Here is a 24,268-nt window from a genome sequence, read left to right on the forward strand (position 1 = left end):
ATGTTTAGTCCGAGGTTATTGGCACAGTTGAATAAGTGGCAGACAAAGGGCACAGCGAGTTGAGGAGAGGGCGGGGTACACAGCCCTGTGGACCATTTGGGCTCAATAAGATCAACCATGGGGCCCATCCTCACAGTTGGGTGCTTCAAATGCAGTCAACAGAATTACTGGGTTCTGGTTGCTTAGCCAGTCATTACATGCACCATATGGTCTCTGACTCTGACCCATCTGGACTGTCTCGGGTTCAAAATTTGTGTTGCTTGTCGTAGCCAAGTCTTTCCTGTCCTGACTGCACTGTCCACTGAAGTAAAATTCAATTATCAGAAATTGGAGGTTACTTATGAAACCAGTGATATTCTCCCTGCGCACATTTCCTAATTTCATCTTCATGAAGAAATTAGAAAACTGATAATTATGAATGCTTGATTTGGTGAACTGTTCCTGCAACTGAGTGCAGAGTGGAGCAATGTGCGGCATTTTAAGAGCTTCTTGTGGATGTGCAGAAACAAGACACTGCTGTTTGTTTTGGCTAACTGAATTTCTGAAAAAATCAGCAGTACCCTTTGTGAAGTATTGGAAAGTGAAGTATTGGTTGAAAAAAAATCAAATGACTCCAACACCTGCTTTACAATAAAATATCAATCCAGCACCAGTTGTTGGAAACACCAGCACACCGTGCTGCTGCACTCACTGACTGGCACATGGGCTACGTTTACACCCCAGGTCTGATGCCTGGTTCTGATTTTTTTTTTTACCACTTGTTCACATCTGTTTTTAAAAGTGACTCATAAATGATTCCTTTGCTTACACTATTACTCTGAAAAAACTCGCCTACACGAGAGTTTGGGGTTGTTGCTATACCCACGAAGTGAAGGTACAGAGGGGCAGTACCTGTCGCCTGATTGGTTAGGGTTGAGGTTAGATCGTTGTTAATGCAATGGTTAAGGTTAGGTGTGGTTCACCCGCTACATCTCATCCGTCGATCAAGTGACGGATACGGTCCCTTTGTAACTAGGGTTCCTCTGATCTAGTAAGAACCACAGTTTGGTCACTTATGTGCAAGTAAGAACCAGAATTTGGTCACTTATGATCTAGTAAGAACCAGAATTTGGTCACTTATGATCTAGTAAGAACCAGAGTTTGGTCACTTATGAGCTAGTAAGAACCATAATTTGGTCACTTATGATCTAGTAAGGAACAGTTTGGTCACTTATGATCTAGTAAGAACCAGAATTTGGTCACTTATGGTCTAGTAAGAACCAGAGTTTGGTCACTTATGAGCTAGTAAGAACCACAGTTTGGTCACTTATGATCTAGTAAGAACCAGAATTTGGTCACTTATGATCTAGTAAGAACCAGAATTTGGTCACTTATGATCTAGTAAGAACCAGAGTTTGGTAACTTATGATCTAGTAAGAACCAGAGTTTGGTAACTTATGATCTAGTAAGAACCAGAGTTTGGTCACTTATGATCTAGTAAGAACCAGAGTTTGGTCACTTATGATCTAATAAGAACCAGAATTCCATCACTTATGTGGAAGTAAACAATCATGTGTCCAACATTCAAAGTGTGAGAGTGCCACAGAAAAAATCCAATCTGTGAGGTAACATGAAAATCATGTTGACAGATATCAGGTTGCTAAACAGAGTTTTCACTCTTAGCGGGCTTTGTTTCTCTCTCTCTGAGGACTGTTCTGATCACTACAGGCCTCTTGGTCTTGGTCAGCCTTGTGGAGCTTAACTAATCCTGTAGCAATTTCATTGCCTCTATTTTTCTTCTAACTTTTGATTATGATTCTGCGCAATACTTCAACCTTGTACGAGAGCTTTGCTCAGTATTTTAGTCCTGGTATGTTGTATTTATGACATCTTGAATCCCTAATTCATAAAAGTGAGTTCCACAACCAAGTAAGTCTTCCCCCCTCCTCACAATATTACACTGTATGTGGTTTGATGAAACACTGCCCTCGTTGTCATAATGTCAGTAATGAATCACTGTTAGGCATATCTGCTCTAGATGTCATTGAAGAATGCACTTGTAACTGATAATTCAGTATTTTTAACATATTCCAATGATGACTTGTATAGAATTGTATTAACAACTCAGTTCAAATGCAAATCTGAAAATAGAAGTGAAATCACACAATCACATTTTAGTTTTTACCTGTGGAGACTGTGGGGACCTTCAGGGACAAATTGCATTAAAATTTTCTGATTATTTGGATAAAAATGAAAACAGAAATGCAGTCAAATATTTTCAACCTACTTTCTCATTTAATCATGGAATTTTGGATTAATATTAAAAATTACTGGCTGCATTTGAATCCCAATTCTAATCCAATAATGATAATAATAATAATAATAATAATAATAATAATAATAATAATAATACCAGTGCATGCAAAAAATACAAAATTAAAATGCAGTTTGCATTTGAATTTGAATAACCTATACACTTCTATAGATTTGCTGTTTTTGATTTATTTGAGCACTTTGCAATTTTTTTTTTCCGTTTTTCACTTTTTTTTTCAGGTTGTAACGGTCTAGAAACAGGCAGTGTTTGATGGTCACTGTGGGTTATGTATATAAATTTGAAATTATTAAATTGTACAAAAAGTACAGTATCCTTTTCTGGCTTGATGCTTTTATGGAATTGTCCAAATTAACACGCGCCTATTTATTTGTAAAAAAAAAAATGTTATGACTGGATTTGTAATGAGACAAATGATGCAGGTTCTATTTTTCTTAAAGTAATTAATTTTCTTTTAATAAAGAAATGAGAAGCTTAACCAAAGTGCTGTCATTAACACCAGTCACATTTTTGTTTGTTTTGTACTTGAAAATGTTGCAAAAAGTTAAGTTGCGCACTCAAAAAAAAGTCTGCCAAGTTGACTGTATGGTTTCTCCTCAGTGTTCATTTCATCACACAAGACCAGCTCATTTGCACTGCAGTATGAAAATAATGAGCTGATAGTCTGAAGACAGATCATAAGATACTTTATTGTGTTAGCCGGTGCATATTTCCCATTCACAAACAGTGTTGCCTCCTTGTGACATCATACCTGTTTGGTTAAGAGACCAATAGTTTGTCTTGTTTGTTTGTTTATTTATTTATTTATTTATTTATCTCCCCTTTATCTCCCCAATTGTACTTGGCCAATTACCCCACCCTTCTGAGCAGTCCCAGTCGCTGCTCAACCCCCTCTGTCGACCCGGGGAGGGCTGAAGACTACCACATGCCTCTTCCGATACATGTGGAGTCGCCAGCTGCTTCTTTTCACCTGACAGTGAAGAGTTTCACCAGGGGGGGGGGACATAGCACGTGGGAGAATCACGCTGTTCCCCCTCCCCCCCGAACATGTGCCCCGACCGACCAGGGGAGGCGCTAGTGCAGCGACCAGGACACATACCCACATCCGGCTTCCCACCCACAGCCACGGCTAATTGTGTCTGTAGGGATGCCCAACCAAGCCAGAGGTAACACGGGGATTTGAACTGGTGATCCCTGTTAGAGATCACCATGCTGGTAGGCAACGGAATAGACCACCATGCCACCTGGACGCCCAAAGTTTGTCATTTTTGTTGTCTTTGCATTCATGTGAATATCTTAAAAGGTTTGCCATCACTATCCTGACGTTCAAAGAAAGACGAGGTCATTTTGAGAACGTTCGGGGATGATAATCGGCACAATGTGAACAAATTATCACGTCATTTCTGGTCATCATACTGGACTACAGGAGCTTTCAAGACTCGTGCGGGCACAAGAGGTGAAGAACGCTTTCCATCCTCCGTCTTCAGACACCACGCAGCAGCGACACCCAAGTGGTTGTTCAGTTTGAGAAGTGACCTTTTGCCTTCCAGTGCTGAATACCGCCGATTACTGTGACAAATCTGTAGTACTTGCTCAGTATTCAGTTGAGAAGTAGCCTCAGTCTCAAACAAAAGGTAAAATGGAATTGGTTTCTTAATGCCACCTTATAACATGTCAAACAACTCAGAGACGTGAGGAGTAAACATGGACGGGACTAATGCTTGATGGGGTAGGGCAGTTCTGTAGTTTGGACAGATTATTACACCCGTCACCAGATGTCACAGATACACAATATTAGTCCTCAATGCTGAGCAACACGTAGGATGTTAAGCCTAATTCTGAATGGCTCGAGAGCGAATCTCTGCTGGTACTCCACACCAGTCTGAGATCAGAGGGGAGACGGACAGCTGGCAACAGCTGCATCCCAGTCACTTTCTACAATACAACTGCTGATCCCAGAAAGGTGAATCAGTTCATCTGGACACAACGTTTACTGACGGACCGACCTCTTCGGTCTCAACTGACTGCAGGTGTCCCCACCCTTATAAACAATACAGCGGCATAACGACCCAAACCAACAACCGGTTTCATATGCAAACAGACGTGACCATTAACTAGAGCAGCGGTGGCTAACCATGTGCCATGGAGAGCCATGTGTATGCAGGTTTTCATTCCAGTCCGACTCCACACCAGGTGATTTCACTGACGCATGCTAATCAGTGGAATCACCTGGTGTGGCGTCCGGCTGGAAAGAAAACCTGCATACACATGGCTCTCCATGGCACATGGTTAGCCACCCCTCAACTAGAGTTTCAATGGCCATGTGTACTATTCACAGAGGATTTTTGGGAATGTTTGCAATCACAGCATTGTAAGATGGTGACAGAAGTACTCTTATCCCCCTCCGGTTCAAGGATGGTCATTCTCTCTTCACATAGGTGGCCTCTTTGACTCCCCGTTCAAGCCAGCGTTCCTCCCTATCAAGGATGTGCACGTCCTTGACAGGGTGAAAGAGTGGTCCCTGGTCTGTAGATGGTGCAGACTGTGGAGTCCTGGCCTGGCGTGTTAGCTCTCCTGTGTTGTGTCATCCTCTTGGCCAGCGTCTCTTTAGTTTCCCCGATGTACAAGTCACGGCAATCCCCCTGGTACTAGACGGCGTACACTATATTGCTCTGTTTGTGCCGGGCGACCCGATCCTTGGGGTGGACCAACTTCTGGCACAGCATGTTTTGGGGTTTGAAAGCAACTGAAATGTGGTGTTTGGAAAATACACATCTCAATGTAGACAAAAAAGTCCAACAGACTTCCCTGTTCACTAAGATGAACTGGGACGTCTGTTGGCCTTCTGCTTCACAAACCTATAGAAATCTTAACTGAAGTGTGGACTGCTCTTTACAGAATCATTCTCAGGATCCTTCATTTTAAGTTTAAATTCACCAAAAGTGAATAAAGTATTCCGATTCTACTGTTCGGACACTCCCGCCACATACAGCATCACCACTGGTTTACGCTTAGGCAGCTGTGGTCCTCCTCCTCTCTTCGGTTGGCCGGTGCGCTGTTTGGGCGTCTTCCTGGCTTGACAAACGCCCAGTTAGGATAACCACACTTAACCAGGGCCTGTTTAATGTGGGATTTGTCCCCTTCCTGTGTCGGTGGGGACGCTGTCAGCTCGGGGGGAGGCTAAGAGTATTTCCCAATCCTCTGTGAATAGTACACATGGCCACTGAAACTCTAGTTAATGGTCACGCCAATATTTGCTCATAAAACTGATCGTTGATTTGGGTCGAGATGCCACTGTACAGTTTATAAGGGTGGGGATACCTGCAGTCAGTCGAGACTGAAGATGAGTGATGAGACGCAACTGTCAATCAACGTCGTGCCCAGATGAACTGATTCAACCTTCTGTGACCTCCTCGCCTGGATTATTGAGCATCAAGACATTAGATTTGCTGAGTTTCTCGGTGTGCTTTTGATCTTGACCTTGTGGATTTATCCAGGTGAAACCAAAACTCAGTCAGATGCTGAAACTAATCACATGACAGAGGGTACAGAGGGTACTTTTATAGTAGAATAATTATGCTACATCAGTGGAAACTGATCAGTAGAAAAGACTGCACTGTACAGTTAACGTTATACAATATAGGGGTGCCCTGGACAATATCGGGGTGTCCTGGTGGTTCCGTTAGATAAACACACATCATGTACACAGCATCCCGGATTCAAATCTGGCCTCAGGACATTTGCATCTTCACCTTAACCCAGTAGTTGTGTTAATCTCAACGGTCCTGTCCAATAAAAGATAAAATGTCCTGCAAAAACAAGCTAATAAAACAAACACATGATCAAACACATAATGAAATGCTGCCATGAGGGAACTTAGTTTTGAGAACTGTTTTAATCTTGTCAGGAAAGCTGCTTGCATACACATTCCCTGGCTCCTGAGATAAGCACGCAGTTGCATTCTGGGTACAGAGGAAGTCATCTCAAGTCAAAGCGAGTTTTCTGGCAACCTGCAGAGTTGTCTCCAACCCGCAACTTCGGTTTTCCATGATACTCAATGGACTGAGAGGTCACATCAACGAGGAAGAGGGGATCATCATGTTCAGTCAAACCTCATACAGACGAAGTAACGCAATTTGTTTGGAAAATGTACAAAAGTGTCAACAGCATTCAAATTTGATCAGAAACATGCAAAGAAGTGTCTAAGTGACTCAAGTGCCGCATCAAAAGATATTTCGATAATCACATTTTTTTTTTGTTTCATACAAATATATATGTTCTGAGAGAACAGCAGTAGCACTTCCAAGGCTTAGAATGGAAGACCCAGTTCATAGTGGAGGAAACAACCACGTACCATGTACATGGAGCAGGGGGAGGGAAGGTCTGGACTGAAACTTGCGCCACTTGATAACTGAATCTGGATTATGAACATTGAGGCAGTCAGTACGTTTACATGACGTTAGAAAAAGTCGATTTATTGTGTTGGTCCGACTAAAACTGGACTTGTAAAATACACGTACGCGCGTTAGTCTGACTGAAATCGTACTAAATCAAATTTCTCGAAGTTGGACTAACACAACTAGGTAATGCGGTTGGGGATCGATTTACTCTGGCATGTACACGCTTCAGTCGGCCCCAAACTGGCCTAGGAATTCTGCGCGTGATCCGTAGTTCCTGCAGTCCAACAGCAACCGGCTGAAAGGGGGCATATCGCCACCCACCGTACTTCCGTCAATAAATCGATTCTCCCCCGATTCTTGTATACTGGGACAACGGCAGTACACGGCCTAGCCGAGCTATAACCGTAGCGCCACTCGACTGTGCATGTAAACGCAGTCATGAAACTGAATTCTGTAGCTTGTATCCTGTTTCCCAGTTGAGCGGAGCATTTCGTTTGGTAGTGCTTGAGAAATGCTCCGCTAACGAGTTTTTTTTTAAAAAAGACAAAGGGTAACAGGCCGATAAAGATGCTCAAGTAATTCCAGGAGGAACACAACTGAACCTTTTAGAGATCTCACATACAATTCATGGCGTTGAACATCGAGAATAAAACTCAATTCTAATTTAATATATCAAATTCATTCATGAAATGGCAAAAAGATCCAGCCCATAGCAGAAAGGGAGTTTCAAGGAACCACGGAAGGTTGACTCCCAAAACCGGGATGTCAAATTACTTTGACATTAAGAAGTGTGAGCGCTGCATTTGTCTGCACTTCCTGAACAATGCAGGCTCTTATATGGCTTGTCAAGGCATGAGTTCTTCATCCCCGCCAGGCGTGCTAGCCCGCAGAGGATACTGCGATTGCTCGCGTTTGTGTGTGTGTGTGTGTGTGCGTGTGCGTGTGCGTGTGCATGTGTGTTTCTGCAGCTAATGTCATATATCAGCCTATTTCTTTGTGCACAGTTAAGACAGTATGAAGGACCTCTCACAGTTGCAATGATTTAACCTCACCTCACCTAGGTCGTCCGTTGGAATGTCCCAATTTTTCAAGATGCCCTGTGATTTAAAACCTCTGAGAAACCTGTTATATATACCACAATTGAGTGCTAATGCTTCAGCCGGTTTTTCACCGACGTCCGAACACCAGAGAAGATACACCTGGTGGAGAGCTGAACTCTACTGAGAATATTCTCGTTGCATTTGGATTAACCAAGCTATGACTGTGTTGCTGCTCGGATTTAAACCTGTGAGTCGGGCTAAAATTATAGCAAACTGCAATTGCTGGGATGCAAAAAGGCATGCAAAACAAAGTCTGTCTGGTTGACGGCCAGATAACAAGGAGCCACACCATCATCGACCTTCTGGTTGGAAACTAAGTGTGGTATGAAGACGGAGAGGGAAGTTACAGAAATGTTGGTGACAAGGTCAGGTGCATGTGGAGGTGTAACGTGTGTGTGTGTTGTGTGTGTGTGTGTGTGTGTGCGCGCGCACGCGTGTGTGTGCCTCAGTGGGTGCTGTTGGTGCTCCAGTCATAGGGGAGATAGCTGACTTTGGGCTTCCCAGCAGAGAGGACACTCTGGAGGCTGGTCTTCTTAGGAGACTCGCTCATGTGCTCCAGGACCCAGGTCAGCAGCTAGAAGAGAAAGTAGTGACACTTCATGAGCTACATGAGCGGAATATGTCATCCCCGCTACATAGCCGGGGGGGAGGGGCTTGGTGTATTTTGGTGGGCTGTAAAGGTAATATTCGTTAACATGGATCCATAATGGAATATCCAGGGAATCAACTTGACTTGGAGGGATTACGGACTGACGGTGCCCGAACACACCAGTTTTGCTTTCGAAGCATCGGGACATCAAGGTGGTCCAACTCATGCTCGTAGTTTAAGGACAGAAAAGAGGCAAAGCTCTGAGCTGTCCACCACCATGCCAACAAATTAAATTTAGTGTGACGTCAAGGTGACAGGGTTGAGGTACTGTAAACCTACACCGGGGAAAAGGAGGAGGGTAGACTTGGTTTTATAAGGTAGGATGCTGTTTTATTAATCAATTGTGTAGGTGTGTTGAGTCATTTTCAAAGGAACTGCAAGTTTTTGGCTCTTTAACACCAAACACACACATGACTATATTGTACAAACGCTATGATTGTTGCATATTGAAGATAAATATATTTTTCCTTCCCCCACTCACCCCCAAAACAAACTCTTGGCTATGCCAGTGAGTCAGCCGTTGGATAATTGAGGGTGCACAGAGACAAGGCAAGAATAAGAGGATAAAAAAAAAATCTAAATTTGAACATACAAGAACCTACTATGTATAACATGCTGAACTTGATTAACAGGGCAGCGCAAGATACCTTCTCGTCAGTGCCTCCAAAATCTGCCTTGTACCACTTGAAGATCTGGCTGAGTCGCACTTCTTTTTTCCCAGAATCCACCACACAGCCGTCATCATTCTCCAAGAAGGACTCAGCTGCTGTGCGTAGCTGGCTGTCAATATCCTGACACAATTAGAAAGCTTCTTAGTACATTATAGTATATATATATATATATATATATATATGATTGCTGCAGCAGAGAGCTGCAGGCAGGCCAGGAAAGACCATGCCAGCAACTACTCCCACTATCCCATGCCCACACTGCCAAAGAACATTCAGGGTGCAGATTGGACTAACCAGCCATCTTCACACCCACAGAATTCGACCCCTACAGGATGACTAGATGTTCCTTGTCGCTGCGACGGGCGGACGAACAACACACACACACACACACACACACACACACACACATATATATATATATATATAGCATTTTTTGCGAAACCGTCAATGGTGTTGTGAGTGCTCAACTCATGAGGAGCGGAATATCAACACATACAAGAAAAAGGAAAACAATATTATTATTATTAAAATCTTTTTTCCTGTATCCGTGTTGATTATATATATATATATATATATATATATATATATATATATATGTATATATTATTACTAGGGTGACCAGGGTCAGCCTGTGAGGCCTTTAGGGTGTTTAAGATTTAATCTCAGTCTGTCAGGCTACCAGACAGTTTTTCCTGACTATTTGTCCCCAATGACAAATCTGTCAGGATCTGCTCTCCAATTTTGTATTTTTCATTCATTCATTCATTCATCTTCAGCCGCTTCCCCGGGGTCGGGTCGCGGTGGCAGCAAGCTAAGTAGGGCACTCCAGACCTTCCTCTCCCCAGCAACGCCCTCCAGCTCCTCCTGGGGGATCCCAAGGCGTTAACAGGCCAGATTGGACATGTAGTCCCTCCAGCGAATTCTGGGTCTACCCCGAGGTGTCCTCCCAATTGGCCGTGCCCGGTAAACCTCCAAAGGAAGGCGCCCAGGAGGCATCCTAATCAGATGCCCGAACCACCTCAACTGGCCCCTTTTGATATGAAGGAGCAGCAGCTCTACTTTGAGCTCCCTATCTCTAAGGTTGAGCCCAGACACCTTACACAGGAAACTAATTTCAGCCGCTTGTATCCGCGATCTCACCCTTTCAGTCACTACCCAAAGCTCATGACCATAGGTGAGGGTTGGAACGAAGATTGACTGGTAAATTGAGAGCTTTGCCTTCCGGATCAGCTCCCTCTTCACCACAATGGTCCGGTACAACATCTGCATTATTGCTGATGATGCACCAATCCGCCTGTCAATCTCCCGCTCCATCCTGCCCTCACTCGTGAACAAGAATCCGATATACTTGAACTCCTTCACTTGAGGCAACAACTCATCCCCAACCCGGAGGGAGCAAGCCACCATTTTCTGGTAGAGAACCATGGTCTCAGACTCAGATATATAATCTCAGTCTGTCAGGCTACCAGACAGTCTTTCTCGACTGTTTGTCCCCAACAACAAATCTGTCCGGATCTGCTCTCCAATTTTTGCAGTGGCTAAATATGGCAAACTCAATGAGGCTGCCATTACTGTAATGGCTGTAACGGCGATTCGGTACTGCTACTAGTATACTTAACTCAAGAGTTAAAACTCCGTACAAAATGTGTGGAGTAACAAGAAATCAACAGGTGAGTGCTGCACTTCCTTTTAGTGAGTACATAGTTACCTGTGGAGTGTAGGTTTTGATTGGTGGGCAGCCCATCGCTCCACAGTTCAGGGCAAAATGGATTAGGGGCTCGGCATCTGGCAGAGCCACCTAAGGGACAACACATTTTATCAAATTTGAGTTTTTAGCATTTCTTCATTTATTGTTCACTTTACAATGTAAATGAAGGATTCAAGTGTTGAACTGTGATTTCAGCAAATGTGTCGAAGCTTAATACTTGTAGCCGTGGGTCCGTCTTGGAGAAGGGCCTGAGAATCTGCGCGACACCTTTTCTATTCCCCCTCAGAACCCCGTTCTCGATGTCCTGCAGGGTGAACACCTCCCCTCCAATCAGGTAGCTCACATAGTTAAAGAACTGCAAAACAGAAAAGGTGGAAAAGGTCACTCTTAACAAGATGTTTCTCATTGTTCCTGAAGAACGTCTACATTAGAATCGGATATTACTGTCTGCAGACTGCCAGATTTTTCCTTACATTACATGAAAAGGCAAATAAATGTTAAAAGGAAATCGCCAAGGCTATCAGAATTCAGAATTATTGTTTGAATGTATATTCACTACATTGTACTTAGGGCTACATCATCAGCATAGAGTGATGGAAACCTTCTTGACAACTAAACTGGATATTCTGGGCCTGGTAATCCAAAAGCATCTCCACTCTCTTTGTGCTGTCAGAAAAGAACTAAGAATAACTTACAATTTGAGGGGTGTTTCCCATCTAGCGACTTATCTCTGCATTTTTTTGGGGGGGAGGGGGTTCCCCCCCTTTTTTTTCTCCCCAATTGTATCCAGCCAATTACCCCACTCTTCCAAGCCATCCCTGTCACTGCTCCACCCCCTCTGCCAATCCGGGGAGGGCTGCAGACTACCACATGCCTCCTCCGATACATGTGGAGTCACCAGCCGCTTCTTTTCACCAGACAGTGAGGAGTTTCACCAGGAGGAATGTAGCACATGGGATGATCACGCTATTCCCCCCCCCCCGAACAGGTGCCCCCACCAACCAGAGGAGGCGGTAGTGCAGCGACCAGGACACATACCCACATCCGGCTCCCCACCCACAGACACAGCCAATTGTAATTGCGTCTGTAGGAATGCCCGACCAAGCAGGAGGTAACTCGGGGATTTGAACCAGCGATCTCGGTATTGGTAGGCCACGGAATAGACTGCTACGCCACCCGGACGCCCTTATCTTTGCATTTTAATCAGTCTGAAACATTTCAAAAGATATAATTAAAATCACTGACATTCTAGTGGTCCGTCATGGTTCCTAAAATAATCTTTAAGAAGCCGTGTAGTCACAGACAGCAACGTAAGAAATACTGAAAGAAATACAAGATTCAGCAGCTTTCATGAAAATTTGATTTTATTTCGCTATCAGAAAATGAAAAACGTGGTAAAAATACAGTTAGAAGATAGAATATGATATACACCAACAATTCATTCAATTCACTCACTCAGTTCAGTGACTGAAGATAAAAAGCTCACAGTTTCCACATCATCGATAGTTCATAAAAGCTGCCACTGAAACTACTGAAACCACTCGGAGAAATACCCAGGTATCTTGTGTAAATGCTCTGAGACGTGACGTGGGCTCTATACATGAACGCTACACAGCGAGAAAGACTTAATGGGACTGCAGATCATAATAACAATAACAATATATATACAGACACTATACATCTAATTTCCCAGCAGCCATACCAACATGTACCCTGGCTCTGCCGAATGACCGATGCTAAGCAGGTGTGGGCTTGGCTAGGAATTGGATGGGAGACCTCCCAGGAGAATCTGAGTCGCTGCTGGAAGTGGTGTTGGTGGGCCAGTAGGGAGCAGTCTTCCCTCTGGTCCTAAACCCCCCCCCCCCCCCCAAAAAAAAAAACACAATGCCCCAGTGCAGTGACGGGGACACTGTGCCGTAGGAGACGCCATCCTTCAGATGAGACGTTAAACCGAGGTCCTGACTCACTGTGGTCATTAAAGATCCCATGGCACTTATCCCAAACAATGTCCTGGCAAAATTCCCAACCTGGCTCTCTCCATCTGGCCACCTAATCATCCCCCACCATGTAACTGGCTCAATGATTCCTCCCTCTCCACCTCAAGCTGATGTCTGGTGCAAAATGGCTGCCATGCATCACCCAGCTGGTGCTACACATTGGCGGTGGTTGAAGTGAGTTTCCCCCATCACTGTGAAGCGCTTTGGGTGTCTAGATAAAGCACTATATAAATGTAATCCATTATTATTAATTTGTACTCGCCATCCTCCAGGTCACTTTCTGCCATTTGGTCTGCAGAAGTTGATTTCAGCAGGGGGATTTTGCCCCTACTGTGATGAAGATTTTTTTATTTTGATTTTTTGAGTTTGATATACTACATTAATCCCTGTGGGGAAATTATGCTCTGCATTTAACCCATCCTAGCTGTGTAGTTAGGAGCAGTGGGTGGCCGCCGTGCAGCACCTGGGGACCAACTCCGGTTCGTCTTGCCATGCCTCGGTCAGGGGCACAGACGGGAGTATTAACCCCAACATGCATGTCTTTCTGACGGTGGGGGAAACTGGAGCACCCAGAGAAAACCCACCGCAGACACAGGGAGAACATGCAAACCCCACACTGAGGATGAACCCAAGGTTGGACAACCCCGGGGTTCGAATGCAGGACCTTCTTGCTGTGAGGCGACAGCACTAACCACTGGGCCATTGTGCCGCCCAAACACCTTTTTGGATGGACACCTTTGGAGCTTGGAGTGTGCCTACGTGACGGCACGCAGCAGACAATACGGCACCCTGCAGTGGCACTGGAACAGAGATATAACACTCGTGCCTTTCTAATAAATGGTCAAGCATGTCTGAAACCTTTCCAACAGCCTTTCAAAATTACAAGCCAAACCCCCATGCAGGTATTTGCACTACATTTTCCATTCCTTTAAGGCAATTTGGTAACACTTTAGTATGGGGAACGTAGTCACCATTAATTAGGTGCTTATTAGCATGCAAATTAGCAACATATTGGCTCTTAATTGGTCATTATTACATACTCATTAATGCCTTATTCTGCATGGCCTTATTATACAACCAGTAAGCCAGTAACTATGAGTTTTCCCTCTATAACCTCAGAAGTATTGCTTATTAGTAGTACCATCTCAATATGCTTTGCTTAGTATGACCTTTATAAGGTGGTAGTACCACAAGAAGAGTTATTCTCCCTTACTAACACTTAATGAATATGCTCTGTTCTTACATAACAACACACAAAACTACAAGTGTTCATAGTGTTAAATTACTGTAAATTAAGTTGTTGTTACTTAGAATATGTTCCCCATACTAAAGTGACATCTTGATCATTACTAATTCACTGGTAATTAAGTTTTTTTATGTTCCCCATACTAAAGTGTTACCGGCAACTTATATTCCAGAGGCGGACTCCGGTCCACCCATGGACTGTGGAAGGAAACTTGAACTTAGGGATAGCAGTAGCTCAGAGGTAGAGCAAGTCATCTGGTAGCGGTTCGATCCTCGGCTCTGCAAAAATCCGGATGTGTCCCTGAGCAAGACACCTAGCCCCTAACTGCCCCCGATGAGCTGGTTGTTACCTTGCATGGTTGACGCCGCCATCGGTGTATTAGAGTGTGTGTGGGTGTGGGTGAATGTGAGGCAGTAGTTAATTGTAAAGCGACCGTTTGAGGTACCACATGAAATGCAGTCTTTTTACCTTTAGCTTAGTGCTTTCTTTACAGAGGGCATTCTTTTGTGTGGGGGCTATATCACTTTGACTGGCGATATGTCGTCTTACCCGGTATCTCTGCCACATATTAGTGGGGGGCCCTAGGCGGAGGTAGCCGTGGATGACCAGGGCGTTGTAAATGTTGATAAAGAAGGCCAGCTTCTCCTCCCGGCTCAGCGAAAGCAGCTCCACCCGCTGCAACTGCACAGCCAGCTCACAGTATTCCTCAAACACCGGGCTCTTGGACATGCTCTTGTAGTCCACACACTGCGGGAGGTAAGAGACACACACACACACACACACACACATTATTCCTACATACAGATAAATTCACATACACACAATTACACATTACACGCAAACACAGTGACGCACACCGAAACACAAACGCAGTGAGTCAGGGGTCACGCGTTGCCGTTACCTTGCCGTCAGCGGAGAGATGCTCAGAGAACAGTTTCAGGACCATATCCCTCAGAATAGCGGACAGTTCAGCAGCTGAGTGGGAGGGAGGGAGGCACAGACGGACAGACAGGAAGGCAGCATGAGGAGGGGGTGAATATTTCAAATGGGCGACACCGTCCTCTGGTGAAACAATCCCAACTCCACACCACCGGTTAGTACCGCTCCGTTACAGTTTGACGGGGACCAGGCAGTGATTTTGTTGTGGGTCAAAAAGTGGATGGTGGTCCAGTCATAGCTTTGGAGTTCGGTTAAGGGGGGCTAAGTCGTTAAAATGGACGCCGGCAGAATTGTTAACAACAACTGACGCAAACTTCAGGTCCTGAATCTTACCAGGTGTTTTCCATGACAGCAGCCAACAGTTTCAGATGGTTACCCTTGTGTACGTCATGTAACTCCTTCTATTATACGGCCTCCTTGATACAGTCAAGCCTGCCGTTCAGCAGTGCAGCCACCGGTGGTTACAAGTCATGGTGTTGCCACCACATCACCCCTCAAACCAGCCTCCGAAACTGAGATGGGACCATCCACTTTTTGAACATGCCTGGCTTCTTATTATTATTTGGTTATTTTCCCTCTTTTTCTCCCCAGTTGTACCCAACCCCACTCTTCCGAGCCGTCCCGGTCGCTGCTCCACCCCCTCTGCTGATCCGGGGAGGGCTGCAGACTACCACATGCCTCCTCCCATACATGTGGAGTCGCCAGCCGCTTATTTTCACCTGACAGTGAGGAGTTTCACTGTCCCCCGAGTCCCCCGAACAGGCATCCCCACCAACTGACAAGAGGAGGCGCTAGTGCAGCGACCGGGCCACATACCCACATCCGGCTACCCACCCGCAGACACGGCCAATTGTGTCTGTAGGGAACCCGACCAAGCCGCAAGTAACACGGGGATTCGAACCGGCGATCCCCATGTTGGTAGGCAATGGAATAGACCGCTACGCTACCCGTATGCGTACCCGGCTTTTTGAATTGGCTCTCGGTGAGAGGAAGGGCAGAGCCAGTCTCTCAAGTCAGGCCAAAGTGACCACTTGCCAGACTGGTCTGGTAGCATGTGAGGGTACCAGAACGGAGAGAATATTCTGGAAAATGCAAAGAATTAATCTTGACTATTGACATACAAGGAGGAAACAGCGTCAGTAGAATCACCTGTCTGCAGCACAGCAAGGATTAGCTTGTTAGTTAGCCGCCAGAGGAGAGAATGCGTATTTACTAATGAAAGCAGATGCGACAATGCTGGTCTTTACTTCCCACCAGCGCAGAACAAACACCTTGCACACAATTCAGAAATCCAGCAGGCTTCGCTATAGCGCCAAGACCCCACCAAGCTGACAGCGAGGAGAGAGCAAAGGTTGGAAACTTGGAAGGACCATTAAGATCTGCCAAGGCTGGGGGTGAGGTCTCCCATCTCAGCCTCAACCCGATCCTGACCTACCCTGGTAGGGGGTGCAGGTTGCGGTCTTCCCTGTGTTGAGGGCTGAGTGAGGGTCGTGCTCCGTCAGCCTGTACAGAATGTCCCGGTCTTTCCCATCTCCAAAGTGGCCCTCCTGGGGTTTCACAGAGCCAAACGCAACGACCACGTACTTCCTTCGCACCAACGCCTGACCTGTCTCACAGGCCTCGTCCCTGGCTGGCACACACAGAGCGCCGGTCAAACACCACCCGCCGAGGATCTGAAAACCTTATTTTGACGTTTCATTTGAACGAGGCTGCTTTTGATGAAATCCAATGAATTTCAATGTGCCCGCCACAAGATTTCCACAACTTCTGCTGAAACAAACTACGCCACCGCTGACAACGCAACGCTGGGGAAAAATCCAGGCGACGTGTTTACGCCCAGACAATTACAGAATAAAACCCATAAGAGAGGCTTTTGGAATGTTAAGCTCAAACACGATACACCGATCAGCCAAAACATTAAAACCACCCGCCTAATATTGTGTACCCCCCCCCCCCCAATATCTGGTCTGATTTGTCCATTGCTGGAAGCACCTCCAATGGGCATCAGAACTGAACCACGGAGCAATGGAAAATGGTGGCCTGGTCTGATGAATCACGCTTTCTTTTACATCATGTGGGTGGCCGGGTTCACTGTTTACCTGGGGAAGAGATGGCACCAGGATGCACTATGGGAAGAGGGCAAGCCGGCGGAGGCAGTGTGATGCTCTGGGCAATGTTCTGCTACCTACCTAAACATCATTGCAGACCAGGTACACACCTTCATGGTAACGGTATTCCCTGATGGCAGCGGCCTCTTTCAGCAGGATAATGTGCCCTGCCACACTGCACACACTGTTGGGAATGGTTTGAGGAACATACAGAGTTCAAGGTGTTGCCTCGGCCTCCAAATTCCCCAGATCTCAATCCAATCGAGCATCTGTGGGATGTGCTGGAAAAACACGTCCGATCCATGGAGGCCCCACCTCACCACTTACAGGACTTAAAAGGATCTGCTGGTAAAGTTCTGGTGCCAGATACCAGAGGACACCTTCAGAGGTCTTGTGGACTCCATACCTTGATGTGTCAGGGCTGTTTTGGCGGCATGAGGGGGACCCTCACAATATCAGGCTCCGGTGCTTTGGCTGATAGGTGTAAATAGCATAGCTGGGTGCTTGCTCCATTTTTCTATTCTCGTCCGTTTTACTGCAAAATCTCCAAGCCTTACTTACCCATACGCTTCTCTGTGTGCAACCAACCAACCAGCTGAGCAGCTGAGAAGCTCTTTTTGAACAACTTTAGCCCCCTCCTGTGGGAGTCGATTACATTGCTCTGTTTGAGTTCCTCTACCAGGTTTGCCAACTCGTCCCTTTCACATGTAAACTCTGTGGTGGGGCAGGAATACACACACACACACACACACACGCACACACACACACACACACACACACACACACACACACACACACACTCAGGCCATGACTTTTCAACACCAGTAATGGAAGCTCACCATAGGGTCTGCCAGCTTCTGGTGCACCCATAGCGTGCTGCAGTGAAACACTCTTCTGTCCATGGATCAACTGTAGCACTGACAAGTCATATTTCTAAGTGTATAGCTTTTTAAATGTACTTTCTAGCAGGGTTTATGTGATGACAGGCCTGAATAACAGGGGTTAAGGTCGCAGCTCAGACACACAACGAGCTAGGATGGACAGCGAAGGTGCTGCTGCTCTCAACTGGGGTTCTCAGGTGTCTCTACGCCAACTGTCTTTCCTGGCACTCCCAGCATTGGTGACAGGAGGTGGGGTGCACTCTATACACACACATACACCCCCACACCCAAACACCCAAACACATACCTGCTGACACAAGCAAATACACGTTCGTCTGATGAACACTTCCACTCACGGCAGACCCAGCTTTCCACCTCTGTTTGCTCTTCGAGATATTCAAATATACAAACCCCAATTCCGATGAAGTCAGGACGTTGTGTAAAACGTGAATACAAACAGAATACAATGATTTGCAAATCCTTTTCCACCTACATTCAACTGAATACGCTACAAAGACGAGATATTTAATGTTCAAACTGATAAACTTTATTGTTTTTTGCAAATATTCACTCATTTTGAATTTGCTGCCTGCAACACGTTCCAAAGAAGCTGGGACAGGGGCAACAAAAGACTGGGAAAGTTGAGGAAAGCTCAAAAAACACCTGTTGGGAGACATTCCACAGGTGAACAGGTTAACTGGAAACAGGTTAGTGTCATGACTGGGTATAAAAGGAGCATCCCTGAAAGGCTCAGTCGTTCACAAGCAAGGATGGGACGAGGTTCACCACTTTGTGAACAACTGCGTGAGCAAATAGTCCAACAGTTTAAGAACAACGTTTCTCAATGTACAGTTGCAAGGACTTTAGGGATTTCATCATCTACAGTCCATAATATCATCACAAGATTCAGAGAATCCGGAGAAATCTCTGCACGTAAGCGGCAAGGCCGAAAACCAACACTGAATGCCCGTGACCTTTGAACCCTCAGGCGGCACTGCATTAAAAACCGACATCATTCTGTAAAGGATATTACCACGTGGGCTCAGGAACACTTGGGAAAACCATCATCAGTTAACACAGTTCGGCGCTACATCTACAAGTGCAAGTTAAAACTCTACCATGCAAAGCCAAAGCCATATATCAACGCCACCCAGAAAGGCCGCCGGCTTCTCTGGGCCCGAGCTCATCTGAGATGGACTGACACAAAGTGGAAAAGTGTGCTGTGGTCTGACGAGTCCACATTTCAAATTGTTTTTGGAAATCATGGACGTCGTGTCCTCCGGGCTAAAGAGGAAAAGGACCATCCAGATTGTTATCAGCCCAAAGTCCAAAAGCCAGCATCTGTGATGGTATGGGGGGTGTGTTAGTGCCCATGGCATCATGGGTAACTTGCACATCTGTGAAGGTACCATTAATGCTGAAAGGTACATACAGGTTTTGGAGCAACATATGCTGCCATCCAAGCGACGTCTTTTTCGGGGACGTCCCTGCTTATTTCAGCAAGACAATGCCAAGCCACATTCTGCACGTGTTACACCAGCAGGGCTTCGTAGTAAAAGAGTGCGGGTACTGGACTGGCCTGCCTGCAGTCCAGACCTGTCTCCCATTGAACATGTGTGGCGCATTATGAAGCGCAAAATACGGCAACGGAGACCCCGGACTGTTGAGCAACTGAAGTCGTACATCAAGCAAGAATGGGAAAGAATTCCACCTACGAAGCTTCAACAATGAGTGTCCTCAGTTCCCAAACGCTTATTGAGTGTTGTTAAAAGGAAAGGTGATGTAACACAGTGGTGAACATGCCCCTGTCCCAGCTTCTTTGGAACGTGTTGCAGGCATCAAATTCAAAATGAGTGAATATTTGCAAAAAAACAATAACGTTTAGCAGCTTGAACATTAAATATCTTGTCTTTGTAGTGTATTCAACTGAATATAGGTCGAAAAGGATTCGCAAATCATTGTATTCTGTTTTTATTTACGTTTTACACAACGTCCCAACTTCATTGGAATTGGGGTTTGTAGATAGCTGCACAGCTGTCTTCTTCTTCTTCTTCGTCTTTCAGCTGCTCCCATTAGGGGGCGCCACAGCGGATCATTTGTTTCCCTCTCTCCCTGTCCTCTGCATCTTCCTCTGTCACACCAGCCACCTGCATGTCCTCCCTCACCACATCCATAAACCTCCTCTTTGGCCTTCCTCTTTTCCTCTTCCCTGGCAGCTCCATATTCAGCATCCTTCTCCCAATATACCCAGCATCTCTCCTCCACACATGTCCAAACCATGTTGCTTCTGCTGCTTTGCCTCCAAACCGTCCAACCTGAGCTGCACCTCTAACTCATTCCTAATCCTGTCCTTCTTCGTCACTCCCGATAATCTAGGCATCTTTAGCTCTGCCACCTCCAGCTCCGCCTCCTGTCTTTTCGTCAGTACCACTGTCTCCAAACCATACAGCACAGCTGGTCTCACAACCATCTTGTAAACCTTCCCTTTAACTCTTGCTGGTACCCTTCTGTCACAAATCACTCCTGACAGTCTTCTTCACCCACTCCACCCTGCCTGCACTCTTTTTTTCACCTCTGCTCCACACTCCCCATTACTTTGAAAAGCTGACCCCAAGTATTTAAACTCATCCACCTTCTCCACTTCTTCTCCTTGCATCCTCACCATTCCACTGTCCTCCATTTCATTCACACTTAGGTATTCCATCTTGCTCCTACTGACTTTCATCCCTCTTCTCTCCAGTGCATACCTCCACCTCGCCAGGCTCCCCTCAACCTGCTCTCTACTTTTGCTACAGATCACAATGTCATCCACAAACATCATAGTCCATGGAGACTCCTGCCTGATCTCGTCCGTCAACCTGTCCATCACCATTGCAAACAAGAAAGGGCTCAGAGCCGATCCTTGATGTAATCCCACCTCCACCTTGAACCCATCTGTCATTCCTACCACCACCTCACCGTTGTCACACTTCCCTCATACATATCCTGCACCACTCCTACATACTTCTCTGCCACTCCTGACTTCCTCATACAATACCACACCTCCTCTCTTGGCACCCTGTCATATGCTTTCTCTAAATCCACAAAGACACAATGTGTAACTCCTTCTGGCCTTCTCTATACTTCTCCATCAACATTCTCAAAGCAAACATCGCATCTGTGGTGCTCTTTCATGGCATGAAACCATACTGCTGCTGCTGATCATCACCTCTCCTCTTAACCTAGCTTCTATTACTCTTTCCCATATCTTCATGTGGTGGCTGATCAACTTTACACCTCTGTAGTTGCTACAGTTCTGCACATCACCCTTGTTCTTGAAAATCGGTACCAGTATGCTTCTTCTCCACTCCTCAGGCATCCTCTCACTTTCCAAGATTGTGTTAAACAATCTAGTTAAAAACTCCACTGCCATCTCTCCTAAACATCTCCATGGTTCCACAGGTATGTCATCTGGACCAACTGCCTTTCCACTCTTCATCCTGCCCTCACTTCCTCCTTGCTAATCCACTGCACTTCCTGATTCACTATCCCCACATCAACCAACCTTCTCTCTCTCATTTTCTTCATTCATCAGCCCCTCAAAGTACTCCTTCCACCTTTTCAACACACTCTCTTTTCTTGTCAGCACATTTCCATCTGTCCTTCACCATCCTAACCTGCTGATCGTCCTTCCCAGCTCAGTCCCTCTGTCTAGCCAATCGGTACAAGTCCTTTTCTCTTTCCTTAGTGTCTAACCTCTCATACAACTCACCATACGCCTTTTCCTTTGCCTTCACCGACTCTCTCCTCACCTTACGCCACATCTCCTTGTACTCCTGTCTACTTTCTTCATCTCTCTGACTATCCCCCCTCTTCTTCACCAACCTCTTCATCCATATACTTTCGTGTACTTCCTCATTCCACCACCAAGCCTCCTTTTCTTCCTTCCTCTGTCCAGATGACACACCAAGTACCTTTATAAGTACCAAGTACCTACCTTCCACAGATGTAACCTTTTTAAATACAGCTCAGCTGGTTTTCATCCACACTTTTTTTTTTTAGGATTTCTAGAGTAAAGAGAGTGTTTTAAACTGGTACTTCATCTGTCACTGGAAATAAATTCAGACCATATCAATCTCTGACCTCCATCAGCCTCCCCTTTTATGGCTTCTGTTTGGTTCTTCTCTGGTAGTGGAAGGGCACTAGCTGAGAGAGCCTCTTCTCTCACCAGGCTCACCAAATTCTGTAGCTCCGCAGGAGCCTGAAAAGCAAGAAACATGAGCACAGATGTGCATAATTTTATTAGAAAGAGGCAAGAATGTGGCTGAGCAAATAAAAAAGTGTAGTTATTTGTCTTAACTATGTTTAAGTTTCAGGGGCAAGTAGTCGAGTGGTCGTGCCTCATATGAATTGATGACTTAGAGATGGCATATCTCTTCCTGTTATTGACCTCTAAAGTGGCTCATTATTTGAGGGCAATGAATGAGAAAAGAGCATTTGCACCCAACAACTCCGATCAGAAGCAAAAAAGACACAACACATGGCAAGGCTGGCAGTAAAGATGGAAGTCTTTAGTTGGTAAACATGGTCAATAAAAAGTGAAGTGTCAAAAAGAAATTAAAAAAAGGCAAACCTTTCAGTGAAACAGGTCATCATAGCCACAGTATCAGGTTTTTGCTCTTATTTCTCATTTTTTGAGGGCCATTTACAAGATTCCACATTTATCCATATTTCAACTATACACGGGGTACAAATATTGCCTCTATCTAAATCCAGCAGTGATACCGGACTATTTTAATTATGCCCAAATTATGCATTCTTATTCATTTTTCTTGAATAAAAAGTAATGCTAATAGGTCGACACTGATTTGAGTCATTGGAAACTCATCTGGATCCCATACTGGGCATCAAAATGATGTGCCACTTTAGAGGTGTACTGCCTTTTGTGCATTTCATTGCATCGTGTATGACAGGAGGCCTTTACCTTATAAATAAATCTACAATTGGCCAGTACACTAATGTGAGTCAGTGACACACAGTCATGAGTTCATCTCAGTGGCTCTGTCTTTTGTTTTCCTTATCAGCTGAGACGCCATAGGGTTTGACACAGACAGCAATCAATGGTCACTGAGAAACTTTTTGTGTCCTTCCTCACCAGTTTCTGCAGGTCGTCATTACCCCCAATGTGAATGCTGTTGAAGAAAATCTGAGGAACTGTGCTGCGCCCAGTAAGCTCCTTCACCCTGGGCCTCAGTTCAGGGTGCTTCCCCAAGTCTACGTCACAAACTGGCACTCCAAGACGCCCCAAGCTGCTCTTAGCCTGGACGCAGTGGGGGCATCCCTGGATAGAGTACACTGTTACCTGACCCAGTGCATTGCTCTCAGACTCCCCCATCTACCCCTGAAAAAAAAAAGAAAATGAGAGAGAAAATTGAGGAACAGATGTTCCATCATGAGTATTTACGCAGGACTTCCTTGAGGCGTGTGATGAATGTGCCAAGTGCACTTCAGTTCAGCATGTTGAGGTATATTTCTTAAGACTCTGAACCCAGCGGCTGCCTAGTTCCCCATTCATCATGACACAGCTTTATGGAAGTTGACAGTAAATGGATTTGGGCTGACTGACTCGGGGTTCTGTTGACCACCATCTAGTCTGCACTTTGGCCCGAAGGACACCTACTGATCCAGAATGTGAACTCTGCCCGTACCCTTTTAATGGTGCAATCGGCTTCCCTGTGTACTTAACGCTACCAATGATTTATAGGGATGGGGGCAAAACATGCCTTGAAGCGTTGCAGCAACTGCACTTAAATATGATTTTTAGCATTGCATCTGAACACCTCTATGGTGTCCGGCGTTGACAGTAATGACGATAAGTTAATTCGCAGTATAAAAAAAAGTCCCAATATTCAGCTCGCACACGTCGCTATGCTACTTAGATATTGACAAGTTACCTTTTAGTCAGGCTCCCTTGAAGCCACCTACGATATCAGATCCCAGGGACGGTCCTTATTATCTTAATGTATGAAATCACATCTGGGAGAAAAACAAAAAAAACGAAAACAAAACTACTGAATATGAAACCAATGACGCGTTACGTTAACCGGGCTCCTCCGTCCTGCACAGCGGGCAACACCGCACCGTCATCCGCCTGTCACGTCCCTGCTGCCGCTGCCCCACCGCCCGCCTTGCGTAGTGCGGATTAACGCCGCTCCCGCTGGCTGCGCGGAACCTGCTGCGCGGAGTAGTCATTTCTACCCGGACGACTTTTCTAACCGG

The 24,268-nt window shown here is 45.5% G+C and overlaps 1 protein-coding gene across 1 annotated transcript; it reads right to left on the minus strand.

Moving 5' to 3' along the window:
* Nucleotides 1-6,208: 6,208 nt before the first annotated feature.
* Nucleotides 6,209-24,133, minus strand: zgc:152951 (uncharacterized protein LOC569013 homolog). Its single transcript, XM_056289271.1, has 11 exons — nt 23,944-24,133; nt 23,145-23,390; nt 22,133-22,250; nt 17,691-17,843; nt 16,457-16,651; nt 14,984-15,057; nt 14,632-14,829; nt 11,057-11,194; nt 10,840-10,929; nt 9,108-9,251; nt 6,209-8,385 (listed from the first exon to the last, which is right to left on the minus strand). Exons 2-11 carry the CDS (start codon nt 23,382-23,384, stop codon nt 8,257-8,259), a joined length of 1,479 nt encoding a protein of 492 aa, XP_056145246.1. The 5' UTR covers nt 23,385-23,390; nt 23,944-24,133; the 3' UTR covers nt 6,209-8,256.
* Between the last annotated feature and the right edge of the window lie 135 nt (nt 24,134-24,268).

This window comes from Lampris incognitus, chromosome 11, assembly GCF_029633865.1.
Source record: "Lampris incognitus isolate fLamInc1 chromosome 11, fLamInc1.hap2, whole genome shotgun sequence".
NCBI lineage: Eukaryota > Metazoa > Chordata > Actinopteri > Lampriformes > Lampridae > Lampris > Lampris incognitus.